Below are 16,822 nucleotides of genomic sequence, written 5' to 3'. Positions count from 1 at the left end.
CCCTAAAAATTTAGCTGACTTCATCGTTTTGAGAAACAAAAGGTTTCCTTTCTTTATCGTTTGTAAAAGAAAAGACAAAAGACACCACGCGAGCAAAAACCTTGTCTTTTTGCATGTGTAATTTTTCAAAAATGAAACAAAGACCAGTGAAATGAAAGACAGGACAGTGTTAAGCACACGTAAACAAACCTGCATGCGCAATTTGGAGCTGTTTTGATAATGTTTGATTTAGCCAGAAAGTCCAGGGGCCGTTGTTTGCCGCGGGTCTTCAATTACAGTACTGACAGAAGATAAAACAGAGGTAAGAGTCATTAAATATACGTTTGCCACAAACCTATGTTGTAATAACTCGTTTGTTTAATTGAGAAACACTTCCTATCGATTATTGTATCATGCTTTACTTGCTTGATTAAAGTTAAAGCCGATGCAAATTGGATAAAAACATTCAATACAATTTTTCCCTACGTGTTTGTGCATAATAATTTCCTTACCTTGTCAATTTTAATTTACAGCTTTTGTTTTAAAAAATTCATACCTTAACGTGTTTCTGCTTTATGAAACAATTTTATTGTGGAAAACACAGCTAAACTGAAACATGATGCTGACGCTTGCGTGCAGTATAAACAAAGCATTGCCTGTGATAAAAAATGTGAGAATACTTGATGCATCAGTGAAATATTCCTTGCTAGCGCTGCCTTGAGTTACAGAGTATTAATTTTCCCGTTTCAAGCAATTTCTTAGACCTAGTAAAATCTGAGGTAATTAAATATCTCAGCGATCTGTTGAATTCACGGCAGCGCCACATAATTAGTGGAACGTGATGAAAACTATAATTGTCGGCACGCTTGTAAACAAAACATTGACAAGTGTAGAAATATTGCAAAAATACTTGACACATCAGTGAAAAAATTACAGTTAGCACTGCCTTAATAAAAAAGTATTTTCCTGTTTCAAGTGAGATCCCGAGATATTGTTTTTTGGAGAAAATTGCAAACCGAATCGTCCCAGCTTTCTCTCAAGGAAACAAAAATGGCGCTCGTTGATCGATTGCTCCAACAACGAAGGATTCGCATTTGGTTAAGTCTTAAACATTTTAATACATTGGATATTTAACTTGTAAAATCATAGTGAAGTGTTGAATGCCTACATTAACAAATGCGCCTGTCAGCAGTTTTCTCTACTACATCTAATACCTCATGCTTTGTCACCAAAGTCTCTCAGTTGTTGTATTTCATGTGGTGTACAAGAAACGCCATTCAAGACATGAGGTGAAAATATTTATTCTTATAAGATAACTATTTTCCCTTTATGCTCTAGTTCTTTGCTGAACTAGATAGAAGGGACATTACATAACTGCACCCATTGAAACGTGTCGCGCGGGAAAAGTGGGGTACCCATGGCGCTTTGCAGGCATCATTCCTTGGAAATGAGATTGCAAAAATGCGCCGTCGTTTTCGGTTTCTTTAGATCCTGAAGTGACAAATTCCCAAAAGGGAGTTGAACGTTATGCCCCTGAGTCCTTTATAGGACAATGCAATGGAAGTGTTGGCAAGCTCTTTTTATCAATGTGTTTATTTGAAACCTCGTAAGTAATATTTCATGACCAAGTTTGAAGCGCCATCCACATCATGCTGAATTTTAAAAATCCAGTCATCTGGCTGTGAATTCAGCATCTTTCCAAGTCAGTCTTGTTGTTTAAAGCTCGGATTTCTGCAAAGTAAGTATTTTTTATGTCAACAAGGGAAAGCAGTTCTGAGCCAAGTGAAATTTGCTACCTGATACATAGGTCAATTTTCAACACGATATTTGCACGAAATTTACAAGATGCGGGTTTAATACCGATTCCCTCTATAGCACGCGCCTGCAGGGAATCACGGTAGTCGTATTCATCAAACCAAGCGCGAGACTTAGCAACGATGCACATTGCTGAGTCTCGCGCAAGATTTGATGAATACAACTACCGTGATTCCCTGCAGGCGCGCGCTATGGAGGGAATCGGGTATTAGCTGCATGTGTTATTTGCTTTCATTTTATCGGTGAACCTTATTTGAACTGTTTAGAAATCGTTCCAACTAGAAAGATTACAACTGAACTAAGAGAAAGGGCAATCGACAGAGTTAAAATTTTTCATCGAGCCAAAGTATAAACAACTGATTTCAAATCGTTAAATCATCTTGTAGTGGCGACTGACAATTATATTTGCCTCCCAGAACTAACCACAAATTACTGTCTATTATTCTTCGATGAAAAGAGGAATGTTTCTGTCGTCTGTGCAAAAACAATTCTTGAGAAATAAACCTACACAGGGCATTACTTGATTGACAGTAAGTTACGCATGCTCTATGTTTAATATTTAGCTATTTGCATTTTCCTGTGCGACGTGTTTCAATAGGCACAATTCTGTAATGATTTTCCTCCTCTGAAACCCGGCAAAACCTTGTTAACTTAATTTCCCACATAATAGCTTCTTTTTGCTGCATAATTTGCCTTAAAAATGTTTAATTTTTCGTAAGAAAGTGGTGACCAACTTTTTGGCATTGGCTACCACTTTGAAATAAAGGAGTCAACTGGCTGTAGACCAGAAAAAAAAGTAACCGATAATTTTTGTGCCCTAAAAATTTAGTCACCAAAAGGCAACTTCTGTGAAAGTTCAGCTTGGAGCACATGGTACGGTATGAAGCAAATGTTGTTATTGTGAAACATGATGAGTCAGGCATTACAGAAGTGTGCCCATTGAAATGTGTCACCCGGGAAAAAAGGGGTATCCCTGATGCTTTGCAGGCATAGCGCCTTGAAAACAAGATTGCAAGAGCTGATGCTGATTTCAGTTTCTTTAGATCCTAAATGAACAAATTCCCAAAAGGGAGTTTAATTTTATGCCTAAGTCCTTTAGAGGACAATGATGATGGAAATGAAGCAATTTGGCATTATTTGGAAGTGTTGGCTCTTTTCATCTAAGTGTGTTTGTAAAACCTTGTAAGTAACCAAGCTTGAAGCGCCATCCACATCGTGCCAAATTTTGGAAATCCAGTCATCTGTCTGTGTTTTTAGCAACTTCAAGTCAGTCTTGTTGTTCAAAGTTCGGATTTCTGTGAAGTAAGCATTTTTTATGTCAACAAGGGAAAGCGGTTCTAAGCCAAGAGAAATTTGTGACTCGTACATGGGTTTAATTTTTACATGAAATTTGCACAAAGGTGTTTATATTTTGGCATTCGATTACCGTAAAAACCCGCAGATAAGTCGCACCTTTTTCCCAAAAATCTTTGTCCGAAATCGAGGGTGCCGCTTATCTGCGGAAACATTTGGAAAAGGTGCCGAAAATGTTCGTGAATTGACACTTTTATTGAAAAGTATGCAAATTATTATTACATATAACTACATATGGGAGTATTGGTCATTGCTTTTGCAAGTTTGACAGCCCACAAAAGCTGTTTGCAGTGTCGACTATAGCCTATATTTTCTACAGAATAAATATTGATACACCACAAGCAAGAAAATACCACAAGTGTTCACGTGGTAGATGCGGATCATGGCCAACTGTTTCTTACCCGTTTAGCACTTTGATGACAAATTAGCCGAACTGATTACAAAACTCTCTTGATTCAACAAGTTTATCTCCAACAGAAGGCTACCAAATCTCTTTTTATCGATACGATAGCAACGAAACCCGAACACGTACATCTTGTTTTGCTTGTTCGTTCTCGCCCCAGTCCCATTTTTGCATCTGATCGAATGCCTGGTTACTAAACTACGAACGTTCTTGTTGTCGCTCAAAAATCCATGGAAAAGCTGTGTTTTATGAAGAAATACCTGTCAACAAATACCAGAAAAAGATCAACCATATGTCAAAGTTGGTATTCATTATATTAAAGAGATGAAATTATGGGTAAGACTGAAACATTTCCGTTTCAATGTTTAGTGAGTTTATGTTCGATAAAGAAGTCTCGACTTTGGATTTTGTTTGATTTACTTTGAGAAAACTTTTTCCAAAATTTGAGTTGCTAAATTCAGGGTGCAGCTTATCTGCAGGTGTCGCTTATCTGTGGGTGTTTACAGTGACACCCCGGCAAAACGCACTGCGCATGGGTGGAAAATGAACATCCAGTCAGTTTTGTATTTCCGGTTGAGTATGTAATCCAGTCGCGTAAATACAAAATTCCCGTCGCGCGAAGTTTAAACACAAAACATAAGAAATAGCAAAGAAACATAAGGAAAAGAAAGGACTCTTTCAAAAGTTTATTTATTTTTGTAGCTTCATACTTTTGCACCATGGTGTTTCCTACTTGCACCAACATTGAAAATGAAGCTTGAAGTTTGCAGGTCGCTAGCGCTCACTACTGGGTGTTAAAAAAAAAATTAAAAAGTTTTTATACCTCCGAACAAAAAACAAACAAAGCGACTGCGTGCTGTCATTTTTTTGGCCCAAAGTTTTACGGTTAAGTAAATGTAGAACTGAAAATAATTAAAGCTAAAAATACACAAACATGCAACTAATTACAGGATAGGAAAGTATGAATTTAGTCAAGGTTAATCGATCTGGATAAACTGGCAAGCAAAACTCTGCCTTCCCGCCTTGTGTGAAAATGAACTTAAGCTAATACATGTATGTAGCTTGTAATCCATGACGGCAGATTAAAACACCGCAATATTCACGAATCAAAACAACTAAACGTGGGCCATGACTGACCTTGAACCGAAAGCGTGACGAGTGTCAACGAGTGAAGCCCATTGAGTAACTTGAAAGATGGCCGGAAGTGCTAAATTCAGCGCATGCATAGACGTTCTGCCGCGGTGTTGTTTACGGTGCATGTGAATGCAGATTCCAAGTCTTGTTCACCAGAAGCCGTGTAAATATCTTTGTTGTAGCAAGAATTTCAACAAGAATTTTTGGCAGTCTGGGCAAAAACAATGCTTAAGAAATCATCGACACAGGGGATTGCTTAATTGACAGAAAGTTACGCATGGTCTGTGTTTAATTTCTGGCTTATTTGCATTTCCAAATGTGACACATTTCAATGGGCACTGTAATGCATGCCATGAAAATGGACCCTTTGATTCTTTGTAAGTGTAGAAACTGATATAACTGAGGATGACCATGGCACATGCTTTTGCCTTAAATAACGTCTTATTAAGTTTGACCTAACTGTCAAAACTGTTTGAACAACCTACATTTAGGGCTGGAGACTAACAGGCGTTTACTTACCTGGCTAGTGCCCAGTCAGGCTCCATGATTAAGTCACATGGGACTAGGTCGATGTGGCAAAAAACACCTAACTCAACCATTATAAGATTTAATCTCAAGAGAAGAAGTCAGGGCATTGGTCGACTGTTGGTCGACACGTTGACCGACAGATTGTTTGGATCGGATTCTTTACCTTTACAATCTTCCAAATTAAGACCATTTTAGTCCCCATGGCGACTAAAAGTTTGGAGCTGGCAACTAAATTGGAACCGAAGTCGCCAGGCTGGCAACTAAAATTGAGAAAAAGGATTGAAAGTGTGAGCTAAATTTAGCGACTAAAATTTTTCACTGGTGACCAAACTTGAGCAGCCGGTGGTCAAATGGCAACTAGGGTAAAAAGTAAACTTGGAGGGTTGCTTTACCCCAAAAAAGCAACTGCTTATCTTGTATGCCACTGTTTTGTAAGTACCTGAATTGTCCATTCACTATTTTCTTTGCTTCGAATCCAGGAAGGCCTGCAAAATCTCTTCCATCAGGCTGGCAAAATGAGCTTTTGTAGACTGATTTCTCAACACAACAAAGATACCAAGATTGGGTAAGTAAAAAATATCTTTTTTCCTATTGTTGTCATTTAAAAAATGTGGTATTGTTTATCATGGTTTGAAAGATAGGTGAATGTGGTGGGTTTGCTTGGGCTGCTCCATCCAGATGTGTACATGTAATATGTGCTTCCATAAGGTTGTGTCAGCATGGTCTTCAACACTGACACCTGACACACACAAAAATGTATCCCTCGTGGAATGACACATGCACAACAAATCTGTAGGGTAAGGCAAAACATACACAACTTAACACTGAACAACTATCAGGAAAATTTTCTCATTGAAATTTTCTTTTGTTTTATACAACATAGAAATGAAGGATATTTCTCAAGATACTTACAATAATGCATGGCACTTTGTGCTCACAAAAAAACACTAGACAAAATACTTGTGTTTCAGTTTCGTAGGCTATGAGACTGTACGTGAGGCAGAGACAGCAGTACAAAAATTTGATGGGTTTGATCTGGGACAAGGATGTCGGCTTAAGGTTGCACTTGCCTTGTCAAAGCAGAAACCAACCTTTATAGACGTGGAGGAGAAAATGAGTGATGGTACAAGCAACAGGGTACAAGATGATGGTGCAGCTTTAGGGTAAAGAGTAAATCTCTCCTTTGTTAAACAAGTTGTGTCATTTTTATCGGTAACCAACAAGGAATGACTTAAAAGGCATGTACATGTACATGTACATGTAAACCCTTTTTGTGGTGATGTGGTGATATAGTTGTTTAGTGCTGCACTTATAAAGAAGTTCAGATCTGCAGTTCTTTTTTCTATAAGAGCACATTTTCATGTAAAAAAACCTTTGCCAAATATAAAAATCTTGCCATTTTGCCTGTGACATCATGGGTAGATGGCTGATGGAAAGTGAAAAAGTCTCTTGTTTGCCATGATTATTGGTAGGTTTTCAGTCCACATTATCAGTTAACATTAACAGCATGAAATAAAACTGGCTTGTACAAAATGTGCTGAACAGTCCTGGAGGAAAAACTAGAAACCTTGTGCTTTATAAAAATATACAACTGTGCATACACAAATGTGCCTGTTACGTTCCACAAACCACAGAAATACAGTCTGCTCTCTCTAAGACGGACACTATTAGTACGTGCCACAACTGCCAACTTTTGAAAGGTGTCCACCTTAGAGAGTCGAGGTAACGTGACACTAGTAATTTTGATATAATTAAGTTGAACGGCTAAGCAAGTGAATACATGTCTTTTAAAAGTCGTTACTTTAGTAAAACCTACAAACTGGGACACAAATAATATTTGATAATTGACTTGTTTGCTCATTTGTTCATAACAAACAATAGTGAGCAGTACACACGAGCACAAGCGCAGCAAGCATAAGTTGTTTGTGCCAAGTGAAAACGAACGTCGACATAAGCATTAGCGCAAGCATAAGAACACGATGTTTACTAGTTAGAAAGCTCCGTTCTTGAGTCTGTTCTTTCGGGAATATGGCAGCAGAAACTTCCAGACATCGAGTGTTGTTGTCTCGTCTACTCTTGTGACGAAGAAAGCAAAAGTGACTACAAATCAAAGGTCTCTTTGAGACTACGACCATTTTGTAGGAGGTATTTCCGTTCATATAATGTTTTCTTGTTTCTAAATTTAATTAAGTTTGTTGTGGTGCAGTTGTATGTTTCTTATGAGTGGGAGGTTAATGGTTCGACTCACCGAGGAAACCTTTTTTTCTTTGACATGCTAATTTTTCTTTTCTTTTTTTCCCAACTACTAATAAATCCTTCGCATTTATCATTCTGCGCTGAATACATGCACTGAATTATTATTATCCAAGTCAACTTCCTTTTCATTCGAATGTGTGCAAGCATTGAAACTGACCTGGGACTCTCAGCCACTTGCATAAAGTGTTAAGTAAACTGTTGGTTTCTGATGTGATCAGATGTCAGCATGATGTCGCAGCATTTTTTCTCATGAAACACTAAAAGCTGACACGAAAAAGTAAACAATCTGTTTCTTTTCGATAAAAAATTTCAGTATTCAAAGCTCCTGGCAAAAAAAACTTTTAATTATCACTGTGGCAAGTTGTGCATGTTACAAGTCATGTTTTGTCAAACATTTTGCATGGCTTACTGAATGAAAGCGTGCCTTTCCTCTCAGGATCTGCTCGTTGCCTTAGACTTTGCATGATGTGGTTTGATTGTACAAACACATGTACAGTACATTTTTCAGTGTGTCAGTTATTGTTCCAGTTTCATGCCTACATGTAGTGGTGTATGTGTATACTTATCAGTAACTACTTTGCAATAAAATGTTATGAAAGCTTGAACACTTAAGCCTAGCTTGTATATAGTTACGTTGGTCACTAGAACCCTTTGAAATGATGTCATATTTATGACAGCTAATATGGATTACCTCTCTTATTGACCTGTCAGTGTCTGTTGTAGAGAGGCTCTAAGCAAAATAAGCCCAGAGGGCCCCTTTGATTGTTAAATTGTTTTTGTTTTGTTAATTTCTTTTTCTTTTTCCAGTAGAAATGAAAACCTTCAGGATGGTGTGTCATGCAGCCCCATTCCTAATTCCAACGCGACATCTACAGGTACTGCTATAGGTTGCTGTTACTTTCTTATCTTTTTGAAGTTTTTTTAGCTATACATTTATAGACCTGTTCGTTGTACATGTGGGAACAATGGACTTAATGTTGACAAACAAGTTAGGGGATGGGATTTGAGAACACAGACATTTTAGTTCAATTATGACGTGACAAGTTTTTTTTTTCCGACAATTTTTCCAAGCGCTCTATGATTATGAAGGCCTAACTGAAAAAAGCATTTTTCAACTTGCATTATCTCTGCGATGCAATGTCTGATTACTTCGAAACTTCAGGATATGTTTATTTGGTTCTTAATAAACACATGGGCAAAAACTAAAAATAAAATCGAAATTTCTGTTCATTTGACCTTTAACTCTTCAGCCAGTTTAGTTATTAATATTCTGAGTAGTTTTTTTGCCCATGTAAGTTAATTTTTGTTTATGTTTGATATATTGCTTATAACACAGTTTGGATTCTGTACGTGCTCTTCTTTAACAAAAAGTTATAACCATGTTTAGTTGTTATTTACAGCTTATTATATGGCTTCAATAGTATGCACGCTCTGATTGGCTGCTGAGCGGGCATTATTTTCTTGTAATGACCGGGCATTATGAAAATTTTTCTGGGCTCGACGGTTTTTTGAGTTGTGAGTAAAAGCTACTAGTGAGGGGGCAAAAACAACAAAAAATGCCAACAAAATATACCTATCTTTTCAATAACTGAAAGAAAAATATAAGCATACCGATACTTCTTTAGTATGAGCGACGAAGAGAGCCACAGAGAGCGAGAGCGAGTTTTACCTTCAGTGTTTTTTCCCTTGATTATACTCTTTTTTTTAATAGTGCTTAAAGGCCATATAATAAATAACTTATTAACCTCGTCCGTTCGGTCATTACAGGGGAATCTCAGACTTCGACCTTGATGTATTGACCTTGCTGTCGCTCGGTCAATACATCAAGACCTCGGTCTGAGTTTCCCCGTAATGACCTCACTCTCGGTTAATAAGTAGTATATAAACAACAGTATTCCATTTCGTTTCCAAACACTCACGATGGAGTTGAAAACATCACCTGCAGAGAAGTACGTACATTCTCATGTATGGCCTACTCACCATCTAAAATAACTGCGTTCCCTGCATGGTTGTCCTGATAGTGAAGTGGTCATCACACCCTACCAGTATTGAGGGGGGCATGGGTTCAAATCCCACTCAGGGCAATTCTTTCTTCTTTCTTCGCACGATTGGTTTCTCTTCTTCATTCATTACTGCTTTTAAAAATAAGTCTGTATCATTAATTTGATCCTCCCGATTAGCTGATGCCTATATATGCCCTTATATGTGTATGCATCAGTACAATGGAGGTAATTTGATGGATAGGGGATTGAACATATCGGTTAAAAAAATAATTTGTTCTGGTAAATCTGTATTTGTCAAATTTTGCAGTTTCAGATTCTCGTTTCATAGTTCATTTTCCGAGTTTAGTGGCTCATAGCCACTTTTGACTTTTTATTTGTTTTGTCTCTTCAAGAAAAACCCTGCAGCTTTTGTGGCCAATCAGGGCTAAAGTGGTGCTCAATATGTAAAACTCCCTACTGCAGTAGAGACTGTCAAAAGAATGACTGGCCTATGCACAAACGTGTTTGCCCACGACAACCACTAGCTGAAAGAAAACCAACTTCCCCATTGGACACCCCAAGGACGAATATGGAAACTGATCCTCCCTCCACAGTTACTTCTGGGAATCTTATACAACCAGCTATTCCAACTCTCCCACCTGAACCTCCTGCAGATTCTTTACAACCAACTAAAGAAGTTTCAGCCTCTGTTATGCATAACCAACAGACTGTAACATTCTCTGGTGAAAAAAATCCCGAGGATTTGGAGATAGGAGATGTCTTTGATGTTCAAAATGCTGAGATGTTTGCCGAAATGATGGGCTTTGACCTCAGCCCAGTGAAAATTGATGAACAGAGTAAAAGCAGTGACAGTTCAGATGCATCAACGTCATCTTCCTTAACAGATGAGAACATGCAACCAGAGGCTATTCCTGAAGTGACTGTGCTGCAAACGACAGGACCAGTTCCACAACGATCAAACACTGAAAAGCCAGCTCACAAACCTACCCTAGAACACAGCATCGGATTAGAATCAGTTAAACCTTCAGCAGTAAACATTTCAGGCAAAGAAAACTCCACGCCACAGCATCCAACATGTGCGAAAGGTCACAAACGCTTCTTCTTTAACAAGCTCAACATGGAAAGTGTGCCATCAAAAGATTTCATCAAAGTCGTTGTCACAGAAATCGAGGATCCAAGCTGCCTTTGGGTTCAGTTGTGCACAGCTGAAGCTTTGGAAAGGCAAAATAAACTGAAAGAACTTCTTCAAGTGTCGTACTGTGATTCTGTTTATGAAAACTATGTTCCAAGTAGTGGTGAAGTGTGTGTGGCCCAGTTTAGCTTCGATCATTGTTGGTATCGAGCCAAAGTTGACATAGTTAACAACACAGGAACTCTAAAGGTGACATACATAGATTTTGGTAATCATGAAGACATTGCAGTAGATAAAGTGCGTCGTATTACGGAGGATCTTACCCGTTTTCCAAGACAAGCTCTGAAAGTCTCACTACATGGCATATCTAGTACCTCTTCATCTGGTCAGTGGTCGTCTGAATCAATCAGTTTTCTCAAGAGCAAACTCTTCGGTGTTGACTGCAAAGTGAAGGTATGTGGACAGCACAATGAAATATTGTTTGTGAAATTATCTCATGCTGAAGAAAGTGACAATACAATCAATGATAGCTTGATAAAAGCTGGTTTTGCTGAAGCTAGAAAGCGACAACCCTCTTCACTGTACACTCCAAAACAAGTAAATTCAACTATACAACCTGAGAATTTTGAGGAACAAGCAACGTTTAACAACGGTGAAAGACACGCTGACAGTGCAAACGGCAAACAAGGCCAAGACAGTGTTGGTGAGCAACGGAGAGATAACCCTACTCAGCAAAAGTCATCTCCAGTTTCTGGTTCACCACACAAGGAACAGAGGAACCCTTCAAGAAATCCCACCGAACCACAAATACGAAAGGAACCATTTGAAGCCATTATCAATGCCGTAGTAAATCCTTGGGAATTCTATGCAATGAAGACTGATGAACAACTCCTAGACAAGCTGAAGTCATTAATGCACGATTTAAATCAGCATATAACTGGAAATTCCTGCAGCCCTCAATATCCTGCACCACTACTTGCTCCCGGTGATATGTGTGCTGCTCGATTCTCCTTGGACAATGTTTGGTATCGTGCTTCAATTTTAGAGCTAGTTTCTGGTGGCTTCCGAGTTCGTTACATGGACTTTGGAAACAGTGAGATTGTTCAAGGTGGTGATATTTGTCCGTTACCTCTGCAGTTCCAAAGTTTTCCTCCTCTTTCACTGACTTGTTCCCTGGCAGGTGTGAGGAAACCAAGAGGACAGAACTGGTGTCCAGAAGCAGTGCAGCAGTTCAAATCTTTGGTAGCTGATAAACCGTTTCTGTGTAGGATTGTCTACACACATGGAGTTACTAATATTGTTGAACTGCTTGATCTATGCCAGGGCGGAGAGCAGACAGTGGCCAAGTCTCTTATTTCTGCAGGTGTGTGTCGTCACTTTTAACAAGGCCTGTTTCTTTTCTTATTTGTTAGCAAGCAAACACTAGTATTAGCACACCACTGTCCAGCAACTTATAGAAGTTATCCTACAGAGGTAAAAATTCACATTAGACGAGTTAAAAAAAGACAACACTAACGTTAAATGTGGATTATTAAACTTGGGCTGCCAGGGTGTCCAAATGTCTGTACTGTTAGATAAATGTACTAAAACCACCTTAATATTGTAGTCTGAGGAACATAAAAATAACAGTGGGGTATAGCATGTTATATCGCATATTGCTACATTTAACTCGTTCTTAGTCAGAATCTTTCAACATGAATAATTGGTATTTTACTGGCAATACCTGTTCTACTGTGTTAGATGTACTAACAGATGACCTAGGTTAGAAACGTGACACAAATGGTGCTACAAAATTGTCGGTTGAAAGCTTACGTAGGCCTTTCCTATTTTTACTCAGGTCTTGCAGATGAATTCATTCCAAATGATGCAAACAAGCACCAATCTCACGTGAAAAGAGGAGTATCATCACCACAGCAAGATGGCGGTACACCAGTAACCATAAGGCGATCAGATCAACTGCCAGGCTTTCCTAATCGCAACGAAAAAGTTGCTTCTCCAAGAGATGACCGTTCTAGTTCCTTTAAGGTAGAAGAGATAGAGTCCGCTGTGTTTCAGCCAGCAATTCAAGCAGCAGCATTGCTTCATGATGCACAATTTGATATTTTGGTGACAGAGGTAGTGTCTCCAGGGCTTTTTTACTGCCAGCTAGGAACTGTCGAATCTTTGCAGAATGGTGCTAAGTTGACCCAAGATATCAATTCACATTACAATGCGGTGAGTTATCCTCCTTTTGTTCCACACGAGAACAACCTCTGCGCAGCACACTTTGCTAAAAGTGGAGACTGGTGTCGGGCTTTTATCAAGGGTGTTTGTTCAGATGGATCTGTTTATGTGCATTATGTTGATTATGGAAACACTGAAATGGTTTCACCTGCCAGCTTGCGACCACTCCTTCAACAGTTTGGTTTTGATGCCTTGCCATTCTCAGCGCTGAAGTGTTCACTGGCAAATATTGTTCCTCGTGATGCATCAGGCTGGTCTGACGAAGCAATGGCATTTGTTAAAGCTCGTCTTCTGTTATTTAGTCGCTACAGAGTGCACTTGGTTGGACGAGGAAGAGGAAAGCTATTCTTGGACGTTGCAGCAGAAGAAACAGGTGAAAGTGTCAGTCAAGCATTGGTTAATCAAGGGCTAGTAAGGGCAATGGTTAAAGCCAACCACAGAAAGAACCTAGATGTAAGGGATTCTAGACTAGACGTGCAAGGACTGCGTCAAGCTTTACATAAAAAAACTGGGTTACCAAGAGGTCAGTTTGGCAGGCATAGTGCAACCCCACTGGAGTCTCTTGTGTACCACCCTGCAATTCAGTCAGCTACGTTGCCGCAAGACAAATCACCTTTTGATGTGATGGTAACAGAAATAGCAAGATCTGGTCTGTTCTTCATTCAAGTAGCAGACCTTGAAACAGCCCAGAATTTGAAGAAACTTTCAGAGCAGTTGAATGCATTCTATCACTCATCAAAGCCAACTTCATACCAACCCGACCCAAACCAGTTTTGTGCAGCCCGCTATACTAAAACTGGTGACTGGTGCCGTGCGTTAATCACAGCAATAAGCTCTGAGCATTTGGTGGAAGTGCAATATGTTGACTATGGAAACACCGAGAAGCTTCCGATGTCCAGTATCCAGCCATTAATGGATAATTTCACTACCTTTCCTTTCTTTGCCTTGCCATGTTCACTAGCAAATATCACGCAACCAGAATCTCCTGGATGGCCAGATGAGGCAATGAAATTGATCAAGGCAGCCATTCCCCTGTTTCATCGTCTAAGCGCCAGACTGGTGGGCAAGCGTCACGGAATGCTTTTTGTTGATTTCATGATTTCAAAAGACCCATCCCAGTATCTGAGTCAGTTGTTGATTAATGAAGGCTTTGTTCAAAGGTCAGTGAGAAGCAGTAGACAAGGTGGTGAAACTCGCAGAGAATTTCAGAGGGAATCTTCCCAACCACAAGATGAATCACTGTTGGTTAACAATACATTATCTTCAAGTCCAACAAGAAACCTCGAGTCAAGTGTGTTTGAGCCAGGGATTCAGTCAGTTGCAACTCTTGAATCCTTTGATGCCATGATAACTCACTTTGCATCTCCAGACCTTCTCTTCATTCAGATTTTGACGCCTGAAAAGGTTCAGATCTTAAAGCAGCTGTCAGAAGACCTGAATTCTCATTATAATGGTGCAAGTTATCCTCCTTTCCAGCCCCAATCTAATCTGATGTGTGTCGGATTGTTCTCGGGAAGTGGGGATTGGTGCAGAGCTTTTATTGACAGTGTGACACCGGATGGTTCAGTTCGTGTTCACTATTTGGATTATGGAAACAGTGAGTTGTTGTCTTCATCCCAGTTGCGACCGCTAGCAAAGGACTTTCAACAGGCTCCACCAATGGCTTTAAGGTGCTCATTGTCTGGAATCCGCCCGGCACATTCTAGTGGATGGTCTAACATTGCGCGTGAATCAGTGCTGTCCCTAGTGCCACTGTGTAATCGTTTGAAAGTCAAGGTGATTAGAAAGGAGAATGGGTCGCTGGTTATTGATGCAACATCTCCAAACTCTCCCAGTCAAGAGACATTAAGCCAGTTTCTTGTTAGTGAAGGTATTGCTCAGTGGCAAGATTTACCCAGTCCACCAAGAAAGCACATGCAGCCAATGGTAGAAAGAAGTTATTCTGGAAAACAATCTGACCTGCCTATGCAATCAGCCTCGGGAACTGTTTGTTCTGACAGCAGCCGTGTTTATGCCTCAGCAATTCCACTTGTGGATGTTTCAGAGAACATGGCATACGATGTCCTCATAAGTGAAGTTCAACAGCCTGACAAGATCTTTTTTCAAGTCTTGAATCAAGAGAATGCACAGGGACTTGCAGCATTGTCAGAAATGTTGAATACCCACTGTTCTACAGCAGATAACAGCCCATATAAGCCAGAATTAGGGGAACTATGCTGTGCTCGATTTACTGAAGATGGAATGTGGTATCGTTCTGTTGCTGAACAAGAACTTTCAGAGTCCAGGATGTTGGTAACATTTGTAGATTACGGAAACCAAGATTCAGTTGCGGTCGACTGCATAAGACGTATTACCACTGGGTTTACTCGACTTCCCTTGCAAGCCAGGCAATGTTTCTTAACAGGCATCCAGCCAACAACACACTCCCTTTGGTCTCACGATGCTGTGAACTTTATTAAAGGGCGCTTGACAAATCCAAATCAATTCTTCATTGCAGAGATAGAAAACATAGCCGGAAAAGAAGTGGGTTTAAAGTTGTTTGAAGTTGGCCCTGATAGAAAGCGGCGTGGAAACTCCATCAACCAAGATATGATTCAACTCAACTTAGCTCTAAGTCAAGAACACTCCTTTTACCGAAGGCTTCAGATGAGCGTTCCAAAGGAAGATCAGTTTGACGTTGTTGTAAAAGAGGTAATACACCCTGGGGAGATATGGGCACAAGTCGTGTATGCTGAGTCACAAAACCCGCTTTGTTTACTCATGGAGGATATCAACCAACACTGTATGTCAGCAGCCGTACCAACCTTCATTCCCAACCCTGGCCTGGAATGTTGTGCACTATTCAGCCAGGATAACACATGGTACAGGGCACGGGTGTTGGAATGCCCTAAACCAGGAGAGCTTGTAGTTCAATATGTAGACTTTGGCAACAGTGAATTAATAACATCAGACAAGATAAGGCCCATGAAGGATCAGTTCTTTGAACTCCCTGCCCAAGCACTGAAGCTCAGCTTAGCGAATGTTCGCCCTGCCAATCAGGTTTGGAACCACGAAGCAGTGGAGTGGCTTAAACACATATTAAACCAAAAGCTCAAGGCCAAAGTTGTCCATCGCCTTCCACAACATTTGGTTGTACTGCTTGAAGACTGGGCTACACCTGAAAGCCCATGCAACGTAAACGAGGAATTGGTGCGTATGAGATTCGCTGTTAAATGCTGAGCGTTCATCGAAGAAAACACGAGAAGTTAATGATACTAGAGACAGATAACGCGAGCAATGTGTACTGTACTTGTAAACTTGCCGTGTATTGTTATAAAACCATATTCTAAAAGCATTTGATTTGCTGATCCATAGTTCCCGGTGTAAACTATTTAACAAAGGGACTATAAAATCGCGATGAGTTGACTACCACTCGAAAGAAACGCGAGTAGTCTTATTGCTTTAGTAGAATCGTCTATTTCAGATGTTATACTTTGTATTTTTGTCGACATTTTTGCCTTAAAATAATGCTGATTAAGTCGACATACGCTTAGGTGGAAATCAATTCCATTTCGCCAGTGCTATATTGTTCGATTGAGCCTTTTTCTAGCAAAAAGCATGCACTCTCTTATAGGAAATAAGAGCCAGGATAAGGGATCTGTTATAGCCATTTTAGGAATGTTGGTTACACGTTGTTTCATTGCTAGCCTTGTAAACAAATCTGAAAAGTTTCAAATCTTTGTATATTGTTTGATAAAGGGTTTGTTCCCTACGAACACTGAAGTGCTTTCTGACATCTGACATCGTGAATTTTCTTGTCCCTTGCGCCACCTCGATTTACAAAGCCGTTTACTACTGTTTGCATTGATACGCGTCTTCAGAAATGAAAACGTGTCCAAGATTTCCGTCAATCAAAGTTTGAAAAGACGTTTCGCACGAGCGATCATGAAGTTTAACCGGCGAGCAATAAATTTTATGCCGACAGAAGACTACAGAAACTTGGTCAAATTCAACTTT

The 16,822-nt window shown here is 39.7% G+C and overlaps 1 protein-coding gene across 3 annotated transcripts in view; it reads left to right on the top strand.

Moving 5' to 3' along the window:
- The window catches only part of LOC144643043 (tudor domain-containing 6-like), a 31,583-nt gene extending 15,006 nt beyond the window's left edge, over positions 1 to 16,577 (top strand). For 2 of the 3 annotated variants that reach the window (XM_078502167.1, XM_078502166.1), the window contains exons 5-9: positions 5,692 to 5,777; positions 6,184 to 6,375; positions 8,276 to 8,343; positions 9,864 to 11,966; positions 12,441 to 16,577. In XM_078502167.1, the coding sequence (XP_078358293.1) occupies positions 5,692 to 5,777; positions 6,184 to 6,375; positions 8,276 to 8,343; positions 9,864 to 11,966; positions 12,441 to 16,045 (6,054 nt within the window). In that variant the 3' untranslated portion in view covers positions 16,046 to 16,577. The remainder of the gene's footprint in view (positions 1 to 5,691; positions 5,778 to 6,183; positions 6,376 to 8,275; positions 8,344 to 9,863; positions 11,967 to 12,440) is intronic. The other variant, XM_078502168.1, reaches the window with a different exon arrangement.
- Positions 16,578 to 16,822: the final 245 nt, after the last annotated feature.

Source organism: Oculina patagonica, chromosome 2 (assembly GCF_052425735.1).
Source record: "Oculina patagonica isolate OP01 chromosome 2, crgOcupat, whole genome shotgun sequence".
In the NCBI taxonomy this organism is placed as follows: domain Eukaryota; kingdom Metazoa; phylum Cnidaria; class Anthozoa; order Scleractinia; family Oculinidae; genus Oculina; species Oculina patagonica.
The sequence above is the reverse complement of the archived record's forward strand: the minus strand, read 5'-3'. Positions and strand labels throughout refer to the sequence as shown.